Below are 20,669 nucleotides of genomic sequence, written 5' to 3' on the forward strand. Positions count from 1 at the left end.
AAAGATTTGTTTACACTGATGTAGGACTCAAGTCTAGCAGGCAACATCATGAGCACTATTTTATTGTAGATAGTAAATTACCTGACTGATTACTGACAATCCGGATTTTGGATTTTGTGGGCTGCCATGGAGTGCAGTGGCAAGGTAACTGCTGCTTGATTCATACAGGATGAAGATTTTGTTTGTTAAAAAAATAAATAGGTCAGGAATACAATTAAAAAGATCCAGTGTTTAATCCATTATGTGGCAACACTTTTTCACAGCAGACATCATGTCATAGTGAGTGAAACAACAACTTCAGATACAAAAATTAGGATATTTTAATGGTGTGTTTGACCTAAATTCAGCAGCACAGTCAGGACTTCTACTCCTTTTCTTACAGCTGTAAGCAGTGCTTCCATTTTCTTATTACACTGTGAGATAGTAGCAACAGAAGAGAATTTTAGTCTTTGTCTTACAAATGTTTTGCAGAAACACTGTTTTACAACAAGTGATTCAAAATTTATGTAAAATAATAAAGTTTGATCAGTCTTAAACTATCAGTAAAGAAGTAAAATTGATGCATTAATATGTGGATTAGTAGTTTTTTAAGATGGTCTGAGTTTAAGTATTTAAGCACTTTTATACAGCATGCCATGCAATTTTGTGTAAAGTTGTGTTACACATCACAGGACCTGTGTACATTCGTACTGTATATGCTGATGTAATTGACTGTACAACAGAAGCAGCACTCCTGACATGACAGGGATTAGACTTTAATATTATTACAGGCTTAGCTATAATAATAGTTTAGAAGCTATAGCACTGCAAATGAAAGAGCAAGCACACAAATACATATAAACTATATAAAATAAACTTTATTATAATTACTATTATTATTAATTTCTTTCCTTCACCCTGTCACACACACAATGATACAATGCTTTCATCTACACTGATAACACTTTGAAAACAAGTCAAGAAACAGAGGATGTCATATTGTTAAATGGAAGGTAAAAGTATCAGCCTACAGATGGATGAGATCAGAGAAAAAAATCAAAGTGAAAAGAACAGGGCACCAGTGGTGGACCTGCCAGTTCAGGTATTCTGTGTCAAATGCCAGCTGGGTTGCATGGTACCAGGCAGTGGGCACAGGGCCCATTATAGGATGTCGAGCCCACAGGCCATCCACATGAAGTCACTGGTTGGTGGGAGACATTACTGGCCTTCTGGTGGTCATTTTGTAGGACTATGGCAGCGCTCACCCAGTTCCTGCTTGCAAAAAGAGGCAGATACCAGTACTGCTGATGGGTTCTGGACCTTCTAAGAACATGTCCAGCTCCCCTGTATGCTCTTGAGACACAGCAAACCTTGTTTGCCTTGTTTGTGCCATCCTGGAGGAAGTGAACTGCCTGTTCAACCTCTGTAGGGTCCAGGTATTGCCTCATGCTACCAGTGGGCAGCACTGACCCTGGGCAAATGTAAAACTAATCAAAAATAGTCAGAAAATATGAGGGACAGATGTATTTGTATTTTGGGAGTTGTCTCAGTGCTGCCCTCTAGTGCACCTGTTGTTAATTTCATTAACACCAAAGTAGCTGAACCTGATTAACAACCCCCTCTGCTACTTAACTAACCAGATCAATAGATATATTTACACATGCCAATCGATGCATCAGGGATGAATCCATCAACGATAAACAACCTGCATGACCACCACGCCGCATCCATCTATTCAAAGTTTACACAGCATTTCAATTAGAACTACAGTGCAGTTCCTCTGCATTTCTTCTTACAGTGCAAACTAACCTCTTTGTTCACCTAAAAAGTCTTGAAGCCATGTCTGAGTGTGTCAGCATCTAACTGCAATACTGCAGTCCTCCATGAAACACTTCCGTCACTCTGATGTGCTCTCTGGGGTTTGATCAGCTCACTAAGTTTGTCCATTTTGTTAAATATACACCTCACATTCCTGATGATGGTTGCTGAAACAGCTTGATTGAAATCTCATTGTTTGCTATGAAGTTCCTCCAGGATTGCGATCCTCATTCTGGGCACCACAACTGTCAGAGCGATCAGCTGTTGCTGATTTCTGTTTCCAAGAGAGTAAAGGAAAACGAGTAGCAGCCTGGTAAAACCTGACTTTACCAGTCAAGGTAGTGCAGGTTTTCTTCTAAATGGAAGGTTGATGCTTTGATCCCTGGCTCCTGGACAAGATACTGTACACCATGTTTCCACAATCCATCCATCAGTGAGTGTGTGAATCTTAGACAAAGCAAAGGCATATATTGAAAATGCTGTGTGGATGCATGAACGAGGTTTGCAGCTAGAGAAATAAAGTGCTACATAACTACAAAATATCAAAAGAAAATGTAACTTTTGCATGAATTAAAATGATCGAGAGAAATGAATGTTATCAAGTGATAAAGTTATTAGAATAAAAAATAGCTTCAAGAGAGCTCCAAATTTGATCTTTTTACCCACACAGTTTTAGGAGGGTTGTAACATGATTAAAAAGGGATTTTTCCTCTTCCAACAGTAATTATCAGTCTTCTTTTTCTGTCTTATAACAATAGGTGACGCCCCAGCTGATGATCACAGTAGGGACAGCTGTGATTGGCTCGCTTCAGTTTGGCTACAATACTGGCGTTATCAATGCTCCTCAAAATGTGAGTGTTTCATTGTCTGAATGAAGAATGTAAAGGAGGAAAAAAATATAGATATTTGAAAATGTGTGAGAACAAATGGAATTAGAATAGCGATACAGTAGTTAGTTTCACTGATGAAGATCTTTTTTTTTCCAGTTAAGGTTTTGAAGCTGAATCCATGTGGTATATTTACTGTTTTCACATGTATTAATTTATGTGGCTTAAACAGGCCCATCTCAAACAAACGCGTCAGTGCTAAATGCTGTTAACACATAGTGAAAAGTTCAGATAACATAAAAGAACATTTTTATGAAATCAGGACCTCCTCCAACTAGAATTTGCAAGAAGATCCATCCATCCAGTTTTTATCCCTTATCCGGGGCCAGATCGTGCCGGAAGCAGCCTAAGCAGTCCCAGGCCAGCTGGAGACATATTGTGTCCAACATGACCTGAGTCTATGCTGGGGGTATGTCCTATCCTCCAAATAGGACATACCCAGAACACCTTGGCCTGGGGGGACCCAGGAGACATCCTAATCAGATGCCAGGACCATCTCAACTAGCTTCGACTACTCTGTGTAACACACACAAAAAGATTCTAGGTCTGACCAACCGTCTCAGCCGTGGGCAAAAAGATGAGTCAATAAAATTCTAAAACATAATTTATTGACACAATTATCCAAAGATAAAATATAAAACAGTCCAGTGTCCCATATGCAAATTAAGTAAAAACACACAATCCCAAGGCCAGAGCCAGCTATGCCACAACGCCAGTTGCACTCCACACGATGACTTCAACAGGGTTAGCAGTTGTCCTCTGAGACCCACCACCCTGCAAGTAGATAGCCAGTGGTCACTCCAGCCGCTGCGACTCAGCTGCCTTTAAGCTGTGGCATATAATAGGCCCTGGCCTGCACAGAGAGACAAAATGACACATTCACTGTATAATTCAAAGCACAAAACCCATCAAGCCCAAACATATCAGGTTTCATCACATTACATCCCTGCACAGAGAGACAAAATGACACAGCAGTGTTTGTAGTGTGGGCTGTAAGTAGACCAGTGTATCAGTGCAATCAGTTACACCTGCCTCTAATTAGTCCAACCCCATTACAGCCATTGGCTCAGCAGAAATGTGACACACACACACCCCCACTCCCAACCCAGTGCAACTTCACACAATAATATGGAGATGAATTAATACAGGCACATTAGTTTACCATGTTACACTCTGGGTCCCTCCTGAACGGCTGAACTTCTCACCTTATCTCTAATGTTGATTGTAGAAAACTCATTTTTACTGTGTGTATCTGCAATCCGATTCTATCGGTCATTACCCAGAGCTTGATGCCATCAGTGAGGGTAGGGACATAGAGTGACCGGTAAATTGACAGCTTTACTCAGCGCTCTTCATCTCAACAGACCAGTAAAGCACCCAAATCTGCAGTGGTGTGGAATCTCATTACCTCCCCCCTCACATGTGACCAAGGACCAGAAATACTTAAACTTCTCCACTTGAGCCAACTCCTTCCCGACCCTGAGTGGGCATTCTACCCTTGTCCTGCTGAGAACCATGGAGTCACATTTGGAGGTGCTGATTCTCTTTCCCACTGCTTCAAGCCACCACCTGGTTAAGGCAAGAGAACCATGTCATCTACAAAAAGCAGCCACAAGATCCTGTGGCCACCAAAGTAGAAGCCTTCTGCCACTTGGCTCCACCTACAAATTCTACCCATAAAAATTCTGAACAAAGTGGTGACAAAGACTCACTGTAAACAAGTCAGACTGAATTCAATCCCAGTCATATAGCGCCAAAACACAACAGTTGCCCCAAGGTGCTTCATATTGTAAGGTGAAGACCCTACAATAATACAGAGAAAACTGCAATGGTCAGTAAACCCACTTTGAGCAAGCACTTGGCAACAGTGGGAAGGAAAAACACTCTTTAACAGGAAGAATTCTACAACTGTGCAAGAGAGGCAGATAATAAATATAACTAAGGATTAAATGAAGAAGAAGAAGTATTCCTTCCATACCACTGATTTGACCGTACCACTGATCCTCGGTTGAAGTCAGCGGTGCCCCACTCACACTATACAGTGTGAGTAGAGCACCCCTCCTGAGTTACCTGACATTTAGCCAGAACTGCTTTAACCTCTTAGAACCCTGCGTCCACATATGTGGACATCACATTTTGGGTTATTTAGACCCAAATACTCAATTTTGCTCTACAAGGGCCTGATATCCACTTGCGAGGACATTATACTGCTACTGTTCTATCAAAATTTTAAACGAATATCCTCATTTGTGGCTCTTATTTTTCTTAGAAACAAAAATCAGGTAAAAAAAAAAATCTGGTAATTCTTTGTTTTTACATTCATCGGGCCCCAATCAGCCCAAATATCAAAGAGAAATTAAAAATGCATGACGTGGAAGAGTTCAGGTCTTAGGAAGTTAAGGCTGAAGAAAAATCATCTTTAAATTGTCACGGTCCTGGGTCCCAGTGTTTTTGAGTTTCTTTGTATTTTGTTATTCATTTGTGTTCTTCATTTCAGCTTATCTAGCTAAATTCTGTCACACCTAAGTTACAGTTCATGGTTTATCAGGTTCCCCTTCTTGCTCACCCCTGTGTTTTAGTCTCCCTTATTGGTTAGTGTATCTAATCTGTCATGTCATGTCTGCATCTTTTTATGGTTCCTGTTTTATTTTGAAGGGGTCTTGGGGTCCATGTTCATTGTTTTAGTTTCACTTCCACTGTGGCATCATTAGGTTCATTCTTGTCAGCTGTTTTCCCATGTGCCTCCACTTCCCCTAATAACCTTATGTGTGTGTTTAAGTCCTCTGTCTTCCTTTGTTCTGTGTCACATCGTCTGCGTTACCTCCATCATGTCACAGTTCTCATAGTCATTATCTTGTTTCAGTCATAGTAAAAGTCATGGTTTTCCCAGTGTGTGTTTAGATTTTCCCTCATTTTGTTTGTTGTGTTTTATGTTTGTGAGTTTCAGCCCCAAAATAAAGGCTCGCTTTTTGTTCAAGTTTAGTTTTGGCTCCTTGTCTGCGTCTGCACCTAGTCCTCCTCACACACTCCACACGGTCTGCCTTCGCAGGCCGTGACATAAATGTAGCTACATACATGCGTATGAGGTATCATGTTCACCAAGTTAGAATGGTATCAGAAGGATAATGGCTGACTGTATTACTCTTACATATGACCTGTTGATGAAAGTTCTGGAGAGAAAGTTAAAGACCACCCAAGTCATTAAGATTCACCTTCTGAAAGAGTTGGAAATATTAGACTCTGGAAATTAAATGACAACGCAGTGTATCCAATATTTGTCTTCATATTTCACCCTGAGCGTAAAGTATTAAATCACTAAGGGTCACTAAGCAAAAGTTGGGATTAAAGTGCTGTTGTGTACATAAGAGCTACTTCACTTTACTTTAATCTGTCTTTATGTGTCTTACAATAAGACTGTTACTGCGTACTGTTTTATGTTTTAGATCATTGAGAGCTTCTACAATGAGACATGGAGCAGCAGGTTTTCAGAGCCCATCCCTCAGACCACTCTAACAGCTCTGTGGTCTCTCTCTGTGGCCATCTTCTCTGTGGGAGGGATGTTTGGCTCCTTTTCTGTCGGTCTCTTTGTTAACCGCTTTGGCAGGTATGACTCTCTCCATTGATAACAAGATCTATATACATCCATATTTTTTTAAATTAAATTTAAAAATTAATTTTTTTTAAAGTTTTCTTATTAAAGAGCATTTATGGTAAATTATTTTTTAAAGGAGGAACTCCATGCTCATGGCCAATGTGCTTGCATTCATTTCTGCAATATTTATGGGATTCTCCAAATTGGCTGCTTCCTTTGAGATGCTCATTATTGGACGTTTAATTGTGGGTCTCTATTCTGGCCTGTCCACTGGTTTTGTGCCCATGTACATTGAGGAAATCTCACCCACATCTCTCCGGGGAGCATTAGGAACGCTGCATCAGCTTGGTGTAGTGATCGGCATTCTCATGGCACAGGTGAGAGCCTTACATTTTTAACCATTTTTGCCTCTATACACTCTGCACACCACCACAAGAGAGAGTCCAGTGTTACAGGGCTATACTCTGCTCACATTCAGCCAAATGCTGTAAAAATATTCATTATCCACGTGCATTGTTTCACAGTGTAGACCGCAAAAACCACCCAAGTGTTATTCAAGGCAAAGAAACTGTATTCGCTATGACCAAGAGAGTCAATCCAATTGAAATCAGGTGACTTTTCAGTTAATGAAGACAAAATGAAGGCACAGATGCCAACAAACAAGGCAGCTGCAGTGAAGGCCTGTCAATGCATTGACAATACTGCAGTTTCTACAGGATAAGACACAACTATACTGTAGATAGTTTTAGTAACTTCCAGGTAAACAGTAGAACAGCACCACCAAGGCTGGAGATGGGACAATACTGGAAGAGCATGTGGGAGAAGGACGCAACACATAGCAGCAATGCTCAGTGGCTAGTGGATCTAAGAGCAGACCACAGCAACCTCTCTCAACAGGGTCCAGTAACCATCACAGTGGCAGACATCCAAGAAAGGGTCTCCAATATGAAGAATTGGACAGCACCAGGCCCTGACATAGTTCACACCTACTGGCTGAAGAAGCTGACTGCACTCCACAAGCGTCTGGCAGCACAAATGAACCAGCTGCTAGTGGATGAGAGACAACCAGAATGGCTAACCGAAGGCCGGACAGTCCTGATCCTCAAATACCCCCAGAAGAAACCGGTCCCATCCAACTACCAGCCAATAACCTGCCTCAGTACCACATGGGGGTTCTTGTCAGGCATCATAGTGGCTAACCTGGATAGGCACATGGGTCAATACATTAGCAGGGCAGAGAAAGGAATTGGTAAGAATACCAGAGGCACAAAATACCAGCTACTGGTAGACCGAGCAGTCAGCCAAGACTGCAAGACTGACTAACCTATGCACTGCCTGGATTGATTACAAGAAGCCCTATGACTCGATGCCCCACACCTGGATCCTGGAACTATTCAAGATCAACAGGACCCTAAAAGCCTTCATCAGGAACTCAGTGGACAAGCAGAAGAAGACGGCCGTAGTGATAGACGTAGAGATACCAAATGACAGCAAGATTAGGAAGAAGGAACACAAGAAGCTTGAGAAGTACCAAGGGCTCAGAGAAGAGCTGGAGAAGATGTGGTCCCCTTGGTAATCAGAGCACTACGTGCAGTGACTCCCGAGCTAGGCGAGTGGCTCCAGCAGATCCCAGGAACAACACTGGAGATCTCTATTCAGAAGACCGCAGACCCAGAAACAGCTAAGATACTGTGCAGGACCCTCAAGCTCCCCAGCCTCTCGTAGAGGACCCGAGCTTGAAGGATAGACCGCCCGCAGGGGCAAGAGGGGAAATTAATTTTTAAAAAATATATAAATGCTGACACTTCAAGCATTTGATGTCGTTACTGATTTACTGTTGTGCATATTCCAAGTCTGAAAGGGGCTTTCAAATAAGGAGTGTATTGTATGCATTGTTTAGATTTTTGGGCTTGAATCCATCATGGGGAATGCATCCCTATGGCCCCTCCTACTGGGTTTAACTCTGCTACCATCTGTGCTGCAATGTGTCCTGCTGCCTCTCTGTCCTGAGAGCCCCCGATACCTCCTCATCAACTGCAACGAGGAGAACAAAGCCCGCGGCGGTAAGATGAACACACTGTCATGAGAGACGAAGAAAAAATCAAATGCAATCAGACAGACAGGAACATTTGGGGATTATAGATAACAGTACAAAGAGGCAGGCATGTTCTCAAATGTCCTGACTCCCAACGTCTAAAACTAAAAATTGCTATTCATTAGAATAAACACAGAAGAATACACACATAGACACATTCATGTTCAGACACTCAAATACGCAATAGAGACTCATTGTAAACAACACCTATATCTGAAGTTACACAAATAAATCTTCTTTTATCCACACAATTTCTGCCAAAACCATCTAATATACTGATAGACAGTTGTAACATAATAACATAGATATAACTACTGTCTTCCAGTCCTAATTAAACTACGGGGTACTGATGAGGTGAGTGAGGAAATGGAGGAGATGAAGGAGGAGAGCCAGCAGATGATGAAGGAAAAGAAGGTGACCATCCCTGAACTTTTCCGCTCCCCCGTGTACCGCCAGCCCATCTTTGTTGCCATCATGCTGCAGCTGTCACAGCAACTGTCTGGTATCAATGCTGTAAGTCAAATGAGCAAAAGAGAACTTGTGCATTCTATTGTAGTGAATGCCATAGAGTATAAAACAAAGGGTATAAGATAGACAATTAAATGTTTTACATCTCTTAAGCTACATAGATTACAAATGACCTAAACAATAACCTTAACGACCATTAAGTAATGAGATCCTATTTAGTAACATGAACTACTGCACTACTACTGTACTACTACTACTACTAAAATGATTGGTCATAACTCATGTTCTTGAAATCATTATTCATTAACAGTGCATTCGAGTTGAAGTGCAAGGTGTAGAGAAGAAATTCATGCACAGAAAGATATAAAGTGCAAGTATCGCACCTGTGTCTTGTGTCTGTCATCTTCTGTAGGTGTTTTACTACTCAACTATGATCTTTGAGCGAGCAGGCGTGTCCCAGCCTGTCTATGCAACTATCGGCACAGGAGTGGTCAACACTGCATTCACAGTTGTTTCTGTAAGTTGCAAAAGAACAAGTTGAAACAAAAAAAAATAAGCTCTATGTATATATACATATATATATATATATATCCTATATACAGGTCCTTCTCAAAAAATTAGCATATTGTGATAAAGTTCATTATTTCCTGTAATGTACTGATAAACATTAGACTTTCATATATTTTAGATTCATTACACACAACTGAAGTAGTTCAAGCCTTTCATTGTTTTAATATTGATGATTTTGGCATACATAACTCATGAAAACCCAAAATTCCTGTCTCAAAAAATTAGCATATTTCATCCGACCAATAAAAGAAAAGTGTTTTTAATACCAAAAAAGTCAACCTTCAAATAATTATGTTCAGTTATGCACTCAATACTTGGTTGGGAATCCTTTTGCAGAAATGACTGCTATAATGCGGCGTGGCATGGAGGCAATCAGCCTGTGGCACTGCTGAGGTGTTATGGAGGCCCAGGATGCTTCGATAGCGGCCTTAAGCTCATCCAGAGTGTTGGGTCTTGCGTCTCTCAACTTTCTCTCCACAATATCCCACAGATTCTCTATGGGGTTCAGGTCAGGAGAGTTGGCAGGCCAATTGAGCACAGTCATACCATGGTCAGTAAACCATTTACCAGTGGTTTTGGCACTGTGAGCAGGTGCCAGGTCCTGCTGAAAAATGAAATCTTCATCTCCATAAAGCTTTTCAGCAGATGGAAGCATGAAGTGCTCCAAAATCTCCTGATAGCTAGCTGCATTGACCCTGCCCTTGATAAAACACAGTGGACCAACACCGGCAGCTGACATGGCACCCCAGACCATCACTGACTGTGGGTACTTGACACTGGACTTCAGGCATTTTGGCATTTCCCTCTCCCCAGTCTTCCTCCAGACTCTGGCACCTTGATTTCTGAATGACATGCAAAAGTTGCTTTCATCCGAAAAAAGTACTTTGGACCACTGAGCAACAGTCCAGTGCTGCTTCTCTGTAGCCCAGGTCAGGCGCTTCTGCCGCTGTTTCTGGTTCAAAAGTGGCTTGACCTGGGGAATGCGGCACCTGTGGCCCATTTCCTGCACACGCCTGTACACGGTGGCTCTGGATGTTTCTACTCCAGACTCAGTCCACTTCTTCCACAGGTCCCCCAAGGTCTGGAATCGGTTCTTCTCCACAATCTTCCTCAGGGTCCGGTCACCTCTTCTCGTTGTGCAGCGTTTTCTGCCACACTTTTTCCTTCCCACAGACTTCCCACTGAGGGGCCTTGATACAGCACTCTGGGAACAGCCTATTCGTTCAGAAATTTCTTTCTGTGTCTTACCCTCTTGCTTGAGGGTGTCAATGATTGCCTTCTGGACAGCAGTCAGGTCGGCAGTCTCACCCATGATTGCGGTTTTGAGTAATGAACCAGGCTGGGAGTTTTTAAAAGCCTCAGGAATCTTTTGCAGGTGTTTAGAGTTAATTCGTTGATTCAGATGGTTAGGTTAATAACTCGTTTAGAGAACCTTTTCATGATATGCTAATTTTTTGAGATAGGAATTTTGGGTTTTCATGAGTTATGTATGCCAAAATCATCAATATTAAAACAATGAAAGGCTTGAACTACTTCAGTTGTGTGTAATGAATCTAAAATATATGAAAGTCTAATGTTTATCAGTACATTACAGGAAATAATGAACTTTATCACAATATGCTAATTTTTTGAGAAGGACCTGTATATATCCTAGGAACAGCTAAAATACTGCGCAAGCTCCCAGGCCTCTGGTAGAGGACCCAGGCCTTAAGGATAGACTGCCTACAGGGACGAGAGGGGAATTTTATATTCCAGAATGAGAGAATCTCGGTCGGATGTTACTTGGCTAACAGAGGTGTGCAACAGTATCATTAGAGACAGGTCCTGTATGAATAAGATATCCAAAATGATGTACATAACTGAGGATCTATAAACTGCCAAACAAAATACCAGAGAATCTGAGGTCAAAAGAATAAATAGCCTGTCCTCCAAAGACCTATCCAGGGTACAGTCCCAGCTGCATGGGAACAATAGTACAAGAGCAGACCCATGAAGAGCTAATACTGAGCAATGTTGGAAAAACACACAGGAGGAAGGAATTCTCGTGGAAGACCTAAACCAATACCAGGTGGATAGCTGGGGAAAATGATTAAGGAAGAGAAAAGATTTTGGTATACCGCGGTGTTCTTTTTAGCCTCCAGAGCTGTAAACTGGCTACATTTATTAAATGTATCATTTATACTAAGGAAGGCTGAGTACCTAAACATATAGCACACTGAGCAGCTAGTTGGTTATGAGCTAAGCTAAGCTGACAAATCCCTAAAGTCACAGTGAATGAATACTGTGATTAATTAGATTCAGATTCTCCCTTAGGGATAGGGTGAGAAGTTCAGTCACCAGAGAGGGGCTCAGAGTAGAGCCGCTGCTCCTCCACATCGAAAGCAGCCAGTTGAGGTGGTTCGGGCATCTGACAAGGATGCCTCCTGGGTGCGGTGTTCCAGGCATGTCTCAACGGGACGGGGCCCGGGGCAGACCCAAGACACACTGGAGAGATTATATGTCTCGGCTGGCCAGGGAACACCTTAGTGTTCCCCCAGACAAGCTAGAGGAGGTGGCTGGGGTTGAGGGAGGTCTGGGCTTCTCTACTTAGGCTGCTGCCTCCGCGACCCAGCCCCGGATAAGTGGAAGAAGATTAATAAATGGATGGATGGATAATATGAAATAAGATGCTATCTAAAAGTTTCAATGAAATGGGCTACACAGATAAACAACACAAAACACCACTGTGCATAGCAACAGGAACAGGAAGTGACACCCAATGAATAAGAGAAAGGAAATGTGATTTTATTAAATGAAATATGGCATCACAGAAGTTCTGGCACCATCTTGTGCTTTTAATGTGTAACATTATAACATATAATGGAGTCATTATATGCTGGAGTCAGTGTCCGATGACCTCGAGTCACTGAGCGCAGCACAGGCATCACATGTCCTATCTGTGGTTTGGCGAATTAAGGTTTGCGTGAAGCCCAAGTCCTCTTGTGGCTCTCGTGAACCCCCTTGGCATCTTACTAGAACGCTATATGTTCCTCTCAGCAACACAGAATACTGGACTGAACGTAGCTTCTCGAGCTGGTGCTGGTTCACCACCACCTAGGGATGGGTATTGAAAACCGGTTCTTGTTGAGAACCGGTTCCCACTGTTTCAATTCCTTGGAATTGTTTGGCATTTTTGCAAACGATTCCCTTATCGATTCCAGTCGCCCCGAATGACGTCACCACGTTGCGGAGCGTCATTTACCTGGCAGGAAACATGGCGGCTCAAACGCTCAAAAGTTTGGTCATACTTTACGAGAACAGATGACAACAGGGCAACTTGCAATACTTGCAAAGTAGATATTTCATTTAAGGGAGGAAACACTACGAATATGCAAAAGCATTTGCTCACAAAACACGCGATGACCTTAAATGAATGTCGTGTTTTTAATTCCACTCCGGACTCGTGAATCTCAACCCAGCAGCAGCGGTAACGTTTGCACGCCCTCTCCCTTTAATGCAGCAGGTAAATAATCAACTAACAGTGCATATTATGTTAGCGCGATCTGCCTTATTACAAAACCTGCCATTACTGTGCATTTAGGTGACCATGATGAGACAGACAGAGTCTGGCTGGCTCAGATGCTGGCAGTTCTCGCTGCAGTCTACCGGTAGCGTCTCCTTTCAGGCCAGGATAGACGAATGTCACCAAGCAGTGACTAAGTTTGTGGTCAAAGGCTTGCACCCGTTTGTCACAGCAGATGACCCCGATTTTCAGTAAGTGAATGTGTTTAATTGTAGGCAGGGACATTACTGGATATTCTTGTGTAATTGCTACAGAATAATTTATGTTATACTTTGTTATTGCAACAGAAGATTATTTATTTTATTATTTTACATTTACAATTTTTTTTTTCCCGGGGACCCTGTGACACCCCATTGAAGAGCCGTAGGCTGTGGATCTCTTAAGATCTCACTGTTGGGTTTGTAAGGCCATGTTACTCCTAAATTTCTATCTTGTTCAAAGAGAAGATATAAAACAAAGTTCTAAGCTAATCGACCTTAGTGTTCTCCTTTTTAAAAAGAATCGATAAAGAATCGAATCGTTAAACAGAATCGAAAATGGAATCGGAATCGTGAAAATCTTATCAATACCGATAAGACTCAGCAGTCCATCTGCATCTTAAGGTCAAAGGTCACTCTTTCGAGGATGCCAATGTTCACATTTTGGACAGAGAGGACAGATGGTTTGAAAGAGGAGTGAAAGAGGCCATCTATGTCCACTGTGAGCGACCATCTTTGAACAGAGGCGGTGGTTTACGACACCAACTGTCTGCCATCTATAATCCAGTTTTGAGTTCCCTCCCCAGACGCCTTAATGCCCACTCACATCCTGGACCATCTGACCTCAGGAATTCACATGACAAGGTGGGGCCAGGTTTAACAATGAGCTCACCCGAAACCCTGGCTGATTAGGTCCCACACCCGCTTTCACACCTTGGCTCATGTGATTAGAGGATCATCAGGGGGTCCTTTGTCCCTCTTTGGGGGGACACTCCCACTGGGTTTAAATCTGGGACTCTCGACCATTTGACCTTAGAACTGAAGAAGCTTCTCGGATGAGAGGAGAAACGTCTTCAAGCAACTCAAAGAAGTCCAGACGCTTTTCTTTGCAAACTCCTTTGACTACGATGACCTGGATGACTGAGAACCTTCACAGACTTATCAATACCCATCCCTACCACCACCTGCTCTGCTGCACACAGGCTAGCTCTGCTACCATCTTTGCCAGTGCCTGGACTGGCTGCGTGGGTTGTGGGTACATCATGTTGCACTGAGTTTTTTGAGTTTTAAGTTTTATTCCATATATTTTGGGGGATTATTTAAGTACTGTTGAACTTTAACAGTAGATGATTATATATTACTGCTTTTATGATGGTTTCCTTTGGGCATTTTATATATTCAATTTTCTTTAATAGATTACAGTTATGATCCATTGATATTACCCCCACTGTGAATACTGGTATTATGTTTGGTTTATGTTGTCATTTTATAACATCTGTATGTCTTGTAGTTGTTTGTGGTGGAGCGTATGGGCAGGAGACCCCTTCACCTCATTGGTCTGATGGGAATGGCCGTTTCAGCAGTTTTTCTAACCGTGGCCATGGCATTGTTGGTAAGTGTTTGTGGTCACCATTACTGAAAGCAGGCCTTTTGAATAAAAGGTTAGGAGTGCTACAATGTTACTGTAGATCAGGGGTCCCCGATCCCAGTCCATGAGGGCCTGTGTCCTTGCAGGTTTTAGATGTGTCCCTGATCCATCACAGCTGATTTAAATGGCTAAATGACCTCCTCAACATGTCTTGAAGTTCTCCAGAGGCCTGGTAATTAACTAACCATGTGATTCAGGTGTGTTGACCCAGGGTGAGATCTAAAACCTGCAGGGACACCGGCCCTCGTGGACTGGGATTGGGGACCCCTGCTGTAGATCAAGAGTAATAAAAATCTGACCACGTAAAAAAATAGACCATGAAACTGATGATTTTCTGTGATATGCTTTGCTTTAAGGACCAGCTAAAGTGGATGTCTTACATTAGCATTGTGGCCATCTTCAGTTTTGTAGCCTTTTTTGAAATTGGCCCTGGCCCCATCCCATGGTTTATTGTGGCTGAACTCTTCAGCCAAGGGCCCCGTCCTGCTGCCATTGCAGTTGCTGGTTTCTCCAATTGGTCTGCCAACTTCTTAGTGGGGATGTGCTTCCAGTACATTGAGGTAAGACAGCTTTTATTTAAAAATTTGTTTGTTTGTTTTGGGGCTCCTATTGTAGGTTGTACAACTCATAGAGTGCTTTTGCTCCATGGATTAAACAACAACAGACTCTCAGTTGGCTACAGGTATAATCCTGTGAACATAAAAACTCTGTAAATATGCACTCTAACAACAGAAGAGCCAATCAGAATTCATAATTCAGTTTGAATTGACTGCCCTTAAAAAACAAAGAGCCAATTTTTTTTTTTAAATAAACTTGGTATTCAAGCAATACACTCTAAGAAAGTCCTGTTCTGTGAGTGTCTTGCGGACCATTTGTATTTCAATTTGTATAGCTCCAATTCACACACACACACACACACACACACACATACATACATACATACATACATACATACATACATACATACACACACATATATATATATATATATATATATATATATATATATATATATATATATATATATACATATTTAATGTAATTATTAGCTTGTTGTCTGCGACAACAACAGAATTGAGCCTTTCCCTTTAATCCAGCAACTCTGTGGCCCCTACGTCTTCATCATCTTCACCATCTTGCTGCTTGGCTTCTTCGTCTTCACCTACTTCAAGGTTCCAGAAACTAAGGGCTGCACTTTTGATGAGATTGCAGCGGGCTTCCGCCAGACAGCAGGTCAGGGATCTGACAAGTACTCAGCCCCGGAAGAATTCAACACCCTGAGGGGGGATGACCCTGATCTTTGAAAGTTTGTACATGTAGGGAACACTGTTGTCCATGTTTTAGATATTTCATCCATTAATGTTAGAGCCAGTAATCCACCGTGTAAGGGCTTTCACACAGAGTTACCATGGGCTTGATCTGTAGCACAGCAAACTGTTGGTCACTGGTAAAAATGACATCCCAGTAGGCATTCAAAATGAACCAAGTGTCATTTTGTAACAGAAAAAAGCCGGGTTAAGTATATGGAATCACTATATAGAATCTTCTCCTTATAGAGAAATAGAGTTTTGAACCTTTTTGTTCTTTTTGCCCACGTCTCTTTCAGTTTGGGAGTTAATGATATAAAACATTAGATGGACTGTTTCATGTTTGATAGGTGACAGAAAATCTTGGTTGTGTGCTTTTTTTATATACATTTGATTTTGTTTAATAATTAAGACTTTAGTCAAATGTAATATGTTAGAACTACAAATGTGTTTACATGTGTGTCAAACAGAGAAAACTTGTAACCTATGAAACTTAACAAAGTTTAATAATTGATTTTTTGTCTTTCTGAGTTATTAAATTAATACCTATAAAATGGCACTGGATGTGATGTGACATACATGAAGCTTGACTTTGCTCCTGCATTGTGTGGCCTCACTGCAAATGCATGTTAGTGTTTCATCTCCCTGTACGCTCCCGATGTTCCCACTCTGCCTGCAGAATTTCTTTGGAGAGTCTCCAATGCTTTGAAATGTTTTTCCTTCAATTCAGGTAAAAAGCACAGACGAAGAATCTTGTTGAAAAGAAGTTAGTCTTCTTAGCCTGTGGTTTATATTAAAAAAAATGGATTTTAACCTCAACTATAATCTCTGTGAAACCTAACCAATTATTTTGGTGCCTAAATCTAACCACACACATGTTGTTCAGCTCCATGATGACAAAGCTCTAACTATCCCAAACATTAATACTCTAATTAAACATTCAAAAAATAGAAGTGCTAGATCTCCATCACTCATTTTTCAATTCAGTCTTATTTATATAGTGCCAAATCACAGCAACAGTGATCTCAAGCCATTTTGTATCCTAAGGTAAAGACCCTATATTAATACAGAGAAACCCCAACAACCAGATGGCCCCCTCTGTGCAAGCACCTTTGCAATAGTGGAAAGAAAATCTTCCTTTGAACTAGAAGAAACCTTCAGCTGAACCAGGGTTCAGGGACAGGGTGTCTGTCTCCTGAATCCAAACTGGAAGCTCGTTCCACAGAAGAGGGGGCTGAAAGCTTAAGACTCTCCCTCCCATTCTGCTTTCAAATATTTAAATAATATCATTAAACATACCGATACTAACGTTACAGGACCGAAACTTGTGTTTCAGTTTCTCTCCTCTATGTTAAGTACATTGCTCCCTTTATTTAGAGAATAGACATATCAGTGAAAACACCACTATTCTCATGCTAACACACATTGCTGCTCCCTCTCACAGCAGCACTGCACAGACATGTTGGACACACTGAGTGTGAAAGTCAAGCATGCTGTAGAAGTATTTTACAGATGTCAGAGAAAACACTGCAAACATCAATGAGTGTGGGCAGGAAACTATTTACTGAGACCACTAATCTACATAAACACATGAAAGACCATGACAAAGACATCTTTTTCAGCAATATTATCTTACCCATATCGTATATTTAGACATTCAAATAATATATTTGGCCCACTTAAACGTGTTTATTTTATTATAAGTGAACAAATAGACCTCAAACATGAACTGTGAAAATGCCTGAATATAGGCCTTTTGTGTTAACCAAGGTCAAATCACTGTCATTTATATAACATTACGTGTATAGTTACATGGTTCACATGCTGCTCCAAGGCAGAGCTGAGCTCTCTGGAGCTGCATGGCTCCCCCTGCTGGTCCATAGAGCAACTAGGGGCGGGGGGCCAATCACAGCAGACGTAGGACATGATGGGACCTGTAGTTCTTTTGATGGGCCTGGACACGGTGATTAGAAACACTCATACTTGTTGAACAGGTTCAGTTAATGAAATACTGGGAGTACCAGGAATGGGTAGACTGTGCAATTCACATTCATCTCTCATTATGATCACAGGTATGTATCTGTACATGTCTGCATTTTACCCAACTCCTCAGCAAGTGGGTGAGCGAAAACCAATTATTTTGTCCTTTTCTATCATGTTCAGCATCCTCATGCAAGGGCGATGTTGGTTTGTCTGTTTGGATCTGTTGAAAGCGTTACATTCAGTGTGTGTCACCTGTATGTTACTGAAAAGTCAACATTTGTATTTGCAATAGATTTTGAGTAATCACTAAAAATGGAACGTAGATTTAGAAACGACACTGCAAGCTAGTATTGATTATTCTGACACCCATTCTAACATGTCATAAAAGCTTATACAGATACAAGAACACAGAGAACTGACTTAAACTGGACTTTTAAATAAAAAACTCACTGGAAAATACATTTTGCAAAATGATAGAAATCCTAAACTTTGGTCGCTTCTTCCATTACTAATATTTTTTGCAGGAATACAAACTATACTTTACACGTGTCTTCTGCTTGGCCCGGCATGATGTAGGTGATCTGGTCAATAAGCTGTGACATGTACATTTACACGTTGAATTACTCAATATGTGGAAAATCCCCACATGCCACTTGGCTGCTGGAGTGTCATGTACTGTATGACCTGGACTTTGAACTTGACGTTAGCACTAGCACCTAATAAAGCCACTTGTCACTACAGACCAGCGTCGATGCCCAGCTCCATACCTCCCACCCACACAGTTACTGGACAAGTTATGTTAGTGAAGGAAAAGTATTTAATAAGTATTATTAATCATGTACATAAGGCAGCAGGTGCTTTAAGTGTGACTCTTGTCAAGAGATCAAGTTCATCATAGGGTGCAAGATTTGCACACATCTTACATATATTTGATCACTACACTAGGTTCTCACCTATAATCACACATCATTAATGCTCATTCTTACATGTAGGCCATCTGAACTCTTTGTGAGAGTAAAAGTGAAATGTTCACAATTCATGTTTTGAGGTCATCGTTTGGAGGTTTTGTTGTTTAGCACAAGTTTCCATTTGAACAAATGATCAGCTCCACATACGTAAAAACAAAACAGGTTAATCTGCCTGACAGTGACAATACTCATCAGGAGCCAACATGACCGCACAATTTCATTGATCATTGTTTCCTATTCACTCAAAGGTTTGAAAACATTAATAAAAACATCTTTACAGTTTGATATTCATACTCTGTAACGTTAATGGCATTTTTTTAAAAACTCAACTGTTCTTAGTGTTTTTTCTTTTCCTTTTTTAAAAAAAAAGACTTTATTCAGACGGTTTCTTCACTGTGAAGCTCTGGAGGAGCGTCGAGCAGCTCGAACATGTCATCGATGACTTGCCACAGGCAGTTCTCCAGAGGGAAGTCATTGTCCACCAAATTGACGAGGAAGTAATTGTCATGGATATATTTAATTATCATCCGAGAAGGAGACTCGTCTTCGTAGAGTTTGCCCCACTGCTCAATCCACAAGGCAAACGCCTCATCCTGAGAAGATATGAGAACATCTGGGTCAACACAACATGTCAGAGCTTTTACATCACACTGCGCTCTCTCTTTAAAGTTAAAGATTATACAAAAATACAGAGAACACGAACAATCAGATAAGCCCGTATGAGCGAGCAGCTAGTGACAGTGGGAAGGAAAAACTCCCTTTTAACAGGAAGAAACCTCCAGCAGTACCAGCAGCAAGGAGGGGAGGGGCCGTCTGCTGCGACCGCTTGGAGCTGGTTCCAGAGCTCCGCCTCCTACTCTACCACAGTCATACTTTATTATTACCCTTTTAAACCTTGAATATTTCAGTAATTTAAAAACACGACACAAGGTTTAACATTCCCCAAACTGTGGACAGAAAGAAGACAGTGTCTCACCTTCCAGTACATGAAACTAACTGGGTCCACTACAGTCGGCTGAACAATCTCCCTGCCGGGGAAGATCCCCCAAGTCACAGCATTTGGTTGCATTTCAGGGGCGTTGGTCAGGTTATGGCCCTGCATGCAAAATATTCACCATGACCAATGTTTACACACACACACACACACACACACACACACATATAGGTGTGGAGTGACTGATGCTTTGTGAACAAACTTACATTCACATTAACAATGTGATAATTCACACGGGGCTCGTACTTCTTCAGTACTTTAAGAAGAGCGGTCACATTTTCACTGGAGGTGAAAAATTCCAGATAGGCCTGTCGGTTGAATAACATCCACATTAACAATAGCAGACTGAGTATCCCATCTGAAGGTACTGAAAATACTGTTAGTGTTTGTACCTTCTGGAAGACGTAGCCCCCTGGAGGTCCCCAGCCAACAATGGGGTCTGTGGAGGGTTTGCCATTGATGTTGGGCTGAGAATTGATGGTGAGGACTCCTCGCCTGTTCACTTTCTCCAGTTCATCCTTCAGAAGGTTGGTCTCTGGGGCCAGAGGCTCGTCATTCCATGGCAAACACATCACCTATAGCAGAAGAGAAAGCCTTAGCCTGCTGTTACTGCTGCTATATACAGAAGACTTGCTGTGGATGAACGAGTGGCTACGTGGGGTAGGGTTAAAAACAAAAACCTGTTCTCAGAGTGAGTGTCAGTGTTTCCAGTGCACTCAGGACATGATTCATTTAAACAGAGTAACAATGGCACACCAGCCAACCACAAGGTTAGTTTTCACACTTGACTTATCTAATTTAGCTGGAACATACAGTAGAC

The 20,669-nt window shown here is 41.6% G+C and overlaps 2 protein-coding genes across 7 annotated transcripts in view; one reads left to right on the forward strand and one right to left on the reverse strand.

The window, feature by feature from the left end:
• LOC134617986 (solute carrier family 2, facilitated glucose transporter member 1-like) lies at nucleotides 1-16,723 on the forward strand. Of its 2 annotated transcripts, none has more exons than XM_063463106.1 (10): nucleotides 1-144; nucleotides 2,556-2,648; nucleotides 6,128-6,288; nucleotides 6,413-6,653; nucleotides 8,177-8,339; nucleotides 8,697-8,884; nucleotides 9,252-9,356; nucleotides 14,460-14,561; nucleotides 14,954-15,157; nucleotides 15,770-16,723. In XM_063463106.1, exons 1-10 carry the CDS (start codon nucleotides 127-129, stop codon nucleotides 15,899-15,901), a joined length of 1,407 nt encoding a protein of 468 aa, XP_063319176.1. In that variant the 5' UTR covers nucleotides 1-126; the 3' UTR covers nucleotides 15,902-16,723. The 2 variants fall into 2 exon arrangements, with proteins under 2 accessions (XP_063319176.1, XP_063319175.1); XM_063463105.1 differs by having other exon boundaries at nucleotides 2-144; nucleotides 15,695-16,723.
• The window catches only part of mthfr (methylenetetrahydrofolate reductase (NAD(P)H)), a 22,153-nt gene continuing 17,647 nt past the window's right edge, over nucleotides 16,164-20,669 (reverse strand). For all 5 annotated transcript variants that reach the window (XM_063463104.1, XM_063463102.1, XM_063463100.1 and 2 more), the window contains 4 exons: nucleotides 20,242-20,424; nucleotides 20,056-20,157; nucleotides 19,832-19,951; nucleotides 16,164-19,448 (listed from right to left, as the gene is read on the reverse strand). In XM_063463104.1, the coding sequence (XP_063319174.1) occupies nucleotides 19,233-19,448; nucleotides 19,832-19,951; nucleotides 20,056-20,157; nucleotides 20,242-20,424 (621 nt within the window). In that variant the 3' untranslated portion in view covers nucleotides 16,164-19,232. The remainder of the gene's footprint in view (nucleotides 19,449-19,831; nucleotides 19,952-20,055; nucleotides 20,158-20,241; nucleotides 20,425-20,669) is intronic.

The sequence above is a fragment of the Pelmatolapia mariae genome, linkage group LG20 (assembly GCF_036321145.2).
Source record: "Pelmatolapia mariae isolate MD_Pm_ZW linkage group LG20, Pm_UMD_F_2, whole genome shotgun sequence".
NCBI classification, from domain to species: Eukaryota; Metazoa; Chordata; class Actinopteri; order Cichliformes; family Cichlidae; genus Pelmatolapia; species Pelmatolapia mariae.

Bases quoted from the DNA above. Each gene is read 5' to 3' on its own strand.
- LOC134617986 (XM_063463105.1), top strand. The intron at 6,289-6,412 runs GTATGACTCTCT...TATTTTTTAAAG, and splicing joins TTTGTTAACCGCTTTGGCAG to GAGGAACTCCATGCTCATGG. The intron at 8,885-9,251 runs GTAAGTCAAATG...CATCTTCTGTAG, and splicing joins AACTGTCTGGTATCAATGCT to GTGTTTTACTACTCAACTAT.